The following is a 9,040-nucleotide window of genomic DNA, read 5'->3' on the forward strand; positions in this document are numbered from 1 at the left end:
CTCCAAGTGATATGTTCATTAAGGGCAGGGCTTCGAGGGCGCCTGTAGGGCAGCGACCGCACAACACCCGGCACCGACGCAGGCGGGCAGCCGTAGCCCCGCCCCCGGCTCTGGGCTCCACCTCCCGGCCCTACTTCCGCCGGCGAGCGAGCATTCGTAGGCGTCGCCGCCGTAAACCAGGCGGGAGGTTTGCCGCATCACGGAAGATGGCGGCTGCGACTGTGAACGGGGCGGCCGGAGTCTCGAGCACCGCGGCGGCCTCGGGTGCGGTCCTGCAGGCCGCAGCCGGCATGTATGAACAACTCAAGGGAGAGTGGAACCGTAAAAGCCCCAATCTTAACAAATGCGGGGAAGAGCTGGGCCGCCTCAAGGTAGGGGTCGACGGGCCCCGGCAGCTAGGGACTTGCGGTGGGCGCTTCGAGGGGTCTGGCCACAGCCAGGTTCTGTGCCACCGCAGGGTCCTCGGTGTCCACCTGAACAAGGCGGTCCGCGAGCCGAAAGGTCCGGAGAGCCTGAATAATTGGTCCGGCGGGCTTGGAGGGGTCAGGAAATAAGGGGCTGGGACGAACAAAGCAGCTCCATGGGTTAGGGGATGGGGAGGAAGCGATGGAAAGACTGGTTGCGCAGAGTGGAGAGACGGGGTAAAATTTTGGTGCTCACAGGCCTTTCTGATTGTATGGGCACAGTGGGTGTCGGGGTTTTTTCTGATCACGGGTTCCAGACAAGACCAAGTAGGGAATGAGGGCACAGGTGATGAAAGCAAGAGACTGAGATGTCGGTGTATGTAGGGGGTATTGTACTTAAGACCAGGCCACATTGGGGTCTGAGAGGTCGGGTATAGGGATGCATCTCCGTGGGAAAGGGGCCCAGCCAAGTTGTAGGGTCCTGACTGAACCTGGAAAGACGAGTATGGGGTTCAGTTTGCTTCACACCCAGGATGTTTGGGAAAGAGTATAAATATACAGTAGTAGGCTAAACAGAGTTGCTGAGTCTACCAAAGAATGATATTTGGGCTGGGTCATGAGGTGGGGAGATGAGTGCTTCCCCTTCCCTGGTGTAGAATTTGGGTTAGTCCAGCTATTCCTTCCTGAATAGTGTGGGGAAGATCTGCCAAACACTGACACCCCTACGATTCTACTGGGTCAGTCACTGACTCTTCTGTTCTCCCAGTGGAGCTATTAATAATTGTAATGTGAGGTAATCCTGGTGTTTTATGAGGATTGACTCTTTTAATACTCATAACAGATTTATGAGTCAGGGATGATGGTTAGCTCCATTTTCCAGGTGGGAAAAAAGAGGCTGGAGAAGGTAGATAAAACTGTATTTGATGTCTCACCTTTTTTCCTTTTTGCCTTCCCTCCTCATCAGTTGGTTCTACTGGAGCTCAACTTCCTGCCAACCACAGGGACGAAGCTGACCAAACAGCAGCTCATATTGGCCCGTGAGTGTCACTAGGGTTTGGGTGGGTGGGGCTGCTGGTGGGTTGGAGTTTTTGCAGGAATGTCAGCACTGTTGGCTAGAGCAACCCCCGTCACCTCCTGAAAGCCCACCCTGTCACCCACAGGTGACATACTGGAGATCGGCGCCCAGTGGAGCATCCTACGCAAGGACATCCCCTCCTTCGAGCGCTACATGGCCCAGCTCAAATGTTACTACTTTGACTACAAGTGAGGATGGCCCCTGACTGGAATGGGGAGGGCTACAAGTTACTTGGCAGTTGTTTTATCTCTGGTGCTCTGGCCACACAGGTCATCTTCCTTTTCCTGGGAATCCCTGCAGCTGTGATTATCTGTGTCCTCAGAGGCTACAGGGTGAGGGAGTTGGGTTAGAGGTCCTGGGGCTAGGGTTGTGTGATTCAGTTCCTGTAGGACTCCAGTCCACCATCTCCCTTTACATGCCCACACTACAACCCCTCTCCCCAGTGTTGCCACCATCCCTTTAACCCCAGCCTTGCTCCCTCTGATTCATGTTCTAGAGCAGCCAACAGTATTTTTATGATACTTAACTTTTTTCCTTTGTGGTGCTGGGCGTCAAACTAGGGCTTCACACATGCTAGGCAGGTTTTCTACCACTGAGTGACAGTACTACCCCGAGCCCCAACGTTTAAATTTGACCTTCTTGGTAATCTGTTCAGCACCTGTCCTGGCTCTCAGGGACCCTCAGGCTGGGAGACAAATTTCTTTGCTATGGCTTTCAATACTGTCCTTGGCTGGCTTTTCTGCATGTGCCTTCTTCATCCTTTTATCTGTCCCTCATTGGATTGTGAACTTCCTTAAGGCAGAGCCTAAAGCTGCCAGTGTCCTCAGCACTGCCTACCTCAAGGTCAGGCCAAGAGCGGACACTTGATAGATGTGTGCTGAATATAAAACTGAATGATAGCCAGGTGGGGGTGTGTGTACCTGAAATCCCAGCACTTGGGAGGCTGAGGCAGGAGGATTGCTGCAAGTATGGGGCCAGCCTGAACGACATAGTGAGATCCTGTCTGAAAAAAAGAAACAAAAACAATAACACCTGAATGACACTTCCTTGGATTAGTGAGAATTTTGAAGTCAGATCGATGGGTTTGAGACATTCTGCCACTTAATGATTATGTGGTCTTCACCTCTCAGTGCCATTTCCCCATCAAACTGGAGATGATGATTCTTAATATAATATGCAGTGTTTATTTGTGTCTTATCCCTTTATCTGGGTTAAGTTGTTTAACTCACTTTACTCGTTTAACCCATCTTTTTTCCCCCACTTTTGGTATTGGGGATCGTACTCAGGATCATGTGCTTTCGAGGCAGGTGGCGGAACCACTGAGCTAAATCCCTGGCCCTCATTTAACCCATCTTTATGAGATGGATTCTGTGGATCCATTGACCCATTTTATATATGGGAAAATTGAGGCTGAGTCACTTTAATCAAAGTCACTTGGATTGGTATGACTTGTAAGTGACTTCCTTGTGCCCTTTGAGTCTCAGTTTCTTCCTTTGAAAACCCAAGATCCTGAATACCTTCAAGGGTACAACAGGGTCCCTGGCTCCTCTTTTGGGACACTTGGTGGGTCCGTAAGCCCTCCTTACCTTGGTTACCCTCCCTGGTCCACAGGGAGCAGCTCCCTGAGTCGGCCTACATGCACCAGCTCTTGGGCCTCAACCTCCTCTTCCTGCTGTCCCAGAACCGCGTGGCTGAGTTCCACACAGAGTTGGAGCGCCTGCCTGCCAAGGACATCCAGACCAATGTCTACATCAAGCACCCTGTGTCCCTCGAACAAGTGAGGCTGGGAAGGGGAAGGAAGGTCTGGCCGGGGTGGTGATGCTGTGTCAGACGTTAGGGAAGGTTTTCTGGAGTAGTGCTCAGGGTTAACCAGGCCAAATCTGTGGACTTCTTTGTATATCCAACAAATAATGAGCCCCAGCTCTGTGCCAGGCATTATGGTAGGTTCTCAGCCTGTGCAGTCAAACAAATCCTGATCCTGGTGGAGATGACAGGTGGAGAAGGAGATAAGGAACCAAAGAATAAGTAACCCATGTAGTCTGTCAGATGTCAAAGCTATAGAGAAAAATAATGGAAAAGGCATGGCTTAGGGGGCAGGAGCAGAATATTATATGGGTGATCAAGGAAGGCCTCGCTGAAGAGGTGAGATTGGAAGACTTGAAAGGGCCGAGGAGCAGACCATGTGGAAATCCAGGCAGAGGGAGCAGCCATTGTAGGGTCCAAAGGCACAACACTAGGCCTGGGGAAGATCCTGAAAAGCTGGGGTTAGGAAGTTGCTTCTTGTCTTAGGTCTGGGGAGGATTTGTGAGAAGGGATGGCACAGAGGACAGGTAGGGCAGGCAGTACAGTTTGGGCACAGGGCTGTGGGAAGGACCTGGGCTGTCTCCTTCCTGTAATTGGAGAGGAAATGTAGTGATACGTTTAATGAGTACATGTGTGCGTGTGTAAACCAGAGGAGCAGCACAGTCTGCTGGGGAGTGAATGGCTGTGTGGCTAGGGTGTTCTGGCTAAGTGGGGATTATGGGGGAACCAGAGGCGTGCAGGAGCCCCCTGTGCTACCTCTTCATCCTCTTCTTCATCCTTGGCCTCTGCAGTACCTGATGGAGGGCAGCTACAACAAGGTGTTCCTGGCCAAGGGTAACATCCCTGCTGAGAGCTACACCTTCTTCATCGACATACTCCTGGACACTATCAGGTGTGTGTGGGCCTAGGCTGCTTGGGATTCAAAAGAGCTTGGATTCTGGCTTCTCACGGCTCTGAGTTTGAATCCTGTTCTGGCCGCTGGCGACCTGGGTAGGCCGGCACATTTCCTGTCTTCCTAGTTCTCTAGTTCTCCTTTCGTATGAGTCAGAACTGCTTACACTATGGTGGACAGTAGACCTCCACTGGTTCAGGCTGTTCCCCTGTGTGTGGCCACAGGTGTCAGACTAAGCCTGGGCATGGTGCCCAGACAGCTCATCAGCCACGGGCTGTACTGCCTCTGTGACAGATGCTCCAGCCTTTTAACCAGGGATGCACTCATGAGTCACATGGCCTCAACTCAGAGCACCTAAAGTGTGAGTGCGCAGTTTTCCTTTCTCTACAGTGGGGTCACCATGTCCTGCCAGCCCTTTCGGTTGCTGTGTACACAGGTGATAACATGTGGGCAAGACATACAAGTTCCTTGAGGTGGAGAAGGGTATCACAGTGGTGACACAGATGATTCAGCAGCAGACTGGAATGAGTTTCCGTTCTTCGGGTGACAAAAGCAGCCTTGTGAGTTTAAGGTGGCTTCTTGTTGTGTGAGCCCGGGAATTGATCCTAGGACAGTGATGGTGAACCTTTTAGAGTTTCCAGCGATACAGCCGGCTGTGGCATTGTGCCATAGGTTCACCACCACTGTCCTGGGATATTCACACATTTCCAGCATCCCCCAGCCCCTATTGTTTTTTTAGTACCGGGGATTGAACTCAGGACCTTGAGCTTGAGAGGCAGGTGCAGTGCCACTGAGCTAAATCCCCAGCCCCCCAATATGTTTTGAGAGAAAATCTTGCTGAGTTGCCTGGGCTGGGCTTGAACTTGTGATCCTCCTGGTTCAGCCTTCCACAGTGCTGGGATTATAGGCATGCACTATATCACTCCTGGCATGGCATTTGTTTTGCTTCTTCTTTTGAGACAGGGACTTGCCATGTGGCACAGGCTGGCTTTGAATGGTGCAATCCTACTTCTTCCTCCTGAGTAGCTGGAACTACAGACCAGGAGTGCTGTACCTGGCTGGCTTAGCAGTGTTTTGTTTTGTGGTGCCTGGGGTGAACCCTATGCAACCGCTCTACCACTGAGCTACATCCCCAACCCTAGGATATTTTAAAATTTGAAATCCTCCCAAGTACTGAGCCTGAGAGATGTGATATCTCAGAAATGGACTTGCTCTTCTCTGCCAGTGTTTTGTTCTGACCTTATCCTGTCCCCATTCTGATGACTTCATGTTTTGCTGTGTTTGTGGTGTCTCAGTGGATACAGGACCCCCACTTGGGATCTATGAAGCAGGGTACAGCATCCTTAAGAATGGAGTCTTCTGTGCAGAGATGCACTCATGGGATTCCCAAGTTGGGTTTCAGACAGTCTTAAGTCCTGAAGCTAGGAGGGACATTCAGAGCTGGGGTTCACGGTTCTGGGAGTCAGAGAAATCTAAATGTGGATGCCTGTGGCCCTGCCTGCTTTGAGTCTCTGGTGAAGAGTCTGAGCTTTCTTCAGTAAAGGAGGGGTAACATATTCCATCCACCACTGCTCAATGGAAGGATCAGAGATGACACCAGTCAGGCTTGGGAGGACAGGACCTGGGAGCTGTCTTTACTTGGTAATAAGAACCATATTATTTTTCCACAGGGATGAGATTGCTGGATGTATTGAGAAGGCCTATGAGAAAATCCTTTTTACTGAGGCCACCAGAATTCTCTTCTTCAACACACCCAAAAAGATGACAGACTATGCCAAGAAGGTGGCTGGAGTGCACGGCAAGGGGCCATGGAGCCACAGGATGCACTATCTAATGGCAGTGTTGGGAGAGCAGTGGGTAGTCTAGAAGGAACAAGAATCCTAGAATTAAATCCAGCTTAATCCCTTAAACAAACTGCCTCTCAGCTTCATAGAATGGAGCTTGAGCTGATGGGTGGGATGAATTTAGTATAGCACCTGACACGTGGTGGAGGTGGGCACTCTGCATGTTGGCTTTTGCCCTTATTAGTTTTCCTGGTACTGGGGATCGAACTCGGGACCTTGTGTTTGCAAGGCAAGGGTGGCACTACTGAGTTAAAACCCCAGCCCTAGTTTAGAATTTCTTAGAGACAGCAGCCTTTTCCTAAGACTTTAACTTCATTTTGCTGGTGCACTTGAGTAGGAGCAGTGTCCCCTGGAGATGCTAATTTGTGTGCTGTCCCTGGTGAGCGTCAGGAGGCAGGAGGAGAATCAAGGATAGACCATGGAAGTGGGTGAAACTCAGTCTGAGTGATGGCAACATTGTTTTTGGTGCTTTAGTTTTGATTAACTAAATCCTCACAGCCAGTCTAGAGAAGACTTAGAGTCCTTATCACCAACATGGAGAAGCAGGCATAGAGAGAAGTCTTGCCTGGCGTTGTGTGGGTAGAGGGGGTTGGTGAGAAAAGGATGCCATGGTGTGTGTATCTGTGAGTGAGTGGTGGCTCTGTGGGGTGGGGAGGAAGCCTTTGGAATCATCCCACTCATTTCTGATCCCTTCCTTCCTGCAGCGAGGTTGGATCCTGGGGCCCAACAACTATTACAGTTTTGCCAGCCAGCAACAGAAGCCAGAAGACACCACCATCCCCTCCACAGAACTGGCCAAGCAGGTCATCGAGTATGCCCGGCAGCTGGAGATGATTGTCTGAGCCCACTGAGCCCGGGGGGCGGGCAGGGCATGGTTATCTAAAAACCATCACAGGCTGTCCTCCAATAAAGGTGGATTGACGTTTGTTCTTCTAGGCCCTTGTCTCCCCAGTCAGGATGGTGGTCCTCTTGGGGGTTGGAGACCAGTCAGCCTCTATCCAGTGGCCGTTGCTTCAGGTCTCAAACACATGCCCAGTGGCCCTGTGACTTACAGGACAGCACAGGTCTCAGGTAGAGGGACTGTTTTAGCCAGCTATGAGCACATTGGAATGCTGGACCAGGGCACCAGTTCTTTTCAGTGAAGGGGTCGTGTCCCAATTTTTTAACATGTTGAAAATAGATTAAATAATTTTTCAAATGACTTGTGAAACGGAGTCTGTTCTGTGGGCTAACAGCACAATCCCTCTGAACAAAAGGTGTGGGCCAGGGCACGGGCTTTCCACCCCACTCCCCAGGAATCTTCTGCCTTCCCCTACCCTCCCTCCCTGTTCCTCCAGCTCACAGCCAATGACTGCTGACCATTTGCATTGGATACTTTATTGGCATGGAGGGGAAGGTGGGGTGTTGGATTGACTGCACTCAGTCTGAATGGGTGGCCTGCAAGTCATAGTGCTCCAGCCCAGCTACCAGGGAGCCAGCCAGCTTGATGGTGGTGACCCAGGGTGGCTCGCTCAGGTGATTCGTGGTTGTGTCCAGCCTGGGAGGAAGGAAGAATCAACAGGGTGTCTGAGCAGAGCTTCACTTTCCCAATCTGAATAAGGAAGCTCCTGGTGACTGTGGATATCCAAAGGCAGCTTTGGATAGAGCTGCGCCTCCCTAGAGTGGGAAAAGGCTGATGGTTATGGTGCCCCAGCTAAGTCCCTGAGGCCCAGGGCAGGGTCAGATCTGAAGCCAGAATATCTTCCAGAGCCAGGGTCAGATCCAGAGATTCAGCATAAGGGTAGACAGGAGGCAGAGTGCAGTGTACCCTCTGGATCTGGGGACTCAAGTAGATTTTGCAGCACAAGTACTGGGGCATCAGCGCCCTTCGGTGGTTAAAGCCTTGAATCCTAGAATGAGGACAAATTGCCAGAGGCCTGAGGGGGCCAGGGCTTCTCCCTATGTCCAGGACAGCTGGAGGCCTACATTGACCCCCTTTCAGTTCCTGGAAGACATCTTCCCATCCCTAGAGTGTGGAACATGGTCTCTCTGTGTCTGAACTGAATAGGGTCAGTCCAGATGGGACCTGCTTCTCCCTCATGATTTAGAGTATCAAGAGGGCCAGCGTGGGGCTGGGAATTTAGCTCAGTGGTTCTGGCACCTGCTTCGCAAGCGCAAGGACCCAAGTTCCATGCCCATAAAAAACCCATAAAATCAATTCATAAATTTTTAAAAAGAGGGCCAGTGTGGACTTGGGAATCAGAATACCAAGGAGCTAGCTAGGCCGAGGTGCCTCCTGTCCCTGCCCTGGTCAGTATGGGATCCAGGCTCCCCAGTGGTGCTGAAGGACTGGAGCTTAGCTAGGTTTGGAAGAGGGTCAAGGATCAGCCTAGGCTCAGGCCTGGCAAACAGGGTTCCAGACTGCAGGGCTATGCCCTTCCTCCCACTTCCTGACCTCCCCTCACCAGGCAGACACGTTGCTTGGCAAGCGGCGATGGTGTGGCTGGTGGCGGCAGTAACACTTGCAGGGACAAGAGTTAAGCACCTGGAAGGGTGGCCAGTGGCGCGCAGCACTGATATTAGCTGCCCTGGCTGGAGCAGCCCCGCTGCCACCGTTGTCAGTCACAATAGCTGTAGTCTTTTGGCGAGGACCACCTCCAGGCGAGTGGTCTTCACGAGTCGCCCCTCGGGCTGAGCGGGAACCCTTGTTCCTGCGTTTGCGTGTCTTGGTGGGAGCCGGCACAAGGGGCAACGGCTCAGTGGTGGCCAGAGCTGGAGATGGAGATGGTGATGGAGCCAGGGGTGGGGATGGGGATGGGGCTGCCGCTGAGGATAGGGTGGGCTCTGCTGTCACCGGGGCCGGAGTCGGGGCCTGGGCCTGATCTACAGCCAAGCTGGTGAGTAAAAGGGGTGCTGGGGCAGGAACCACAGGTGATTCCTCCGGGCCAGGGCCGGGGTGCGCGGTGGGCGGGCGGGCCACTGCCATCGGCATCTGCTGGGCTGCCGGCAGCTGTGTTGTGGGAGGAGGCACCAGGGGCTGAGT

At 52.3% G+C, this 9,040-nt stretch overlaps 2 protein-coding genes across 2 annotated transcripts in view; one reads left to right on the top strand and one right to left on the bottom strand.

Annotated features, from left to right (window-relative positions):
- The first annotated feature begins 11 nt into the window (after positions 1–11).
- Psmd8 (proteasome 26S subunit, non-ATPase 8) lies at positions 12–7,195 on the top strand. Its single transcript, XM_010632817.2, has 7 exons — positions 12–371; positions 1,369–1,441; positions 1,565–1,667; positions 3,091–3,256; positions 4,074–4,174; positions 5,845–5,956; positions 6,723–7,195. The coding sequence occupies exons 1-7, from the start codon at positions 12–14 to the stop codon at positions 6,858–6,860; spliced, it is 1,053 nt and encodes a 350-aa protein (XP_010631119.1). The 3' UTR covers positions 6,861–7,195.
- A 184-nt stretch (positions 7,196–7,379) lies between these two features.
- Positions 7,380–9,040, bottom strand: part of Ggn (gametogenetin) — a 5,214-nt gene continuing 3,553 nt past the window's right edge. The window contains exons 4-5 of the mRNA XM_010632867.1: positions 8,463–9,034; positions 7,380–7,555 (exon numbers count right to left, since the gene is read on the bottom strand). Coding sequence (XP_010631169.1) covers positions 7,438–7,555; positions 8,463–9,034 — 690 coding nt within the window. The 3' untranslated portion in view covers positions 7,380–7,437. The remainder of the gene's footprint in view (positions 7,556–8,462; positions 9,035–9,040) is intronic.

The sequence above is a fragment of the Fukomys damarensis genome, unplaced genomic scaffold, assembly GCF_012274545.1.
Source record: "Fukomys damarensis isolate Sample0158 unplaced genomic scaffold, DMR_v1.0_HiC HiC_scaffold_19, whole genome shotgun sequence".
Lineage (NCBI taxonomy): Eukaryota > Metazoa > Chordata > Mammalia > Rodentia > Bathyergidae > Fukomys > Fukomys damarensis.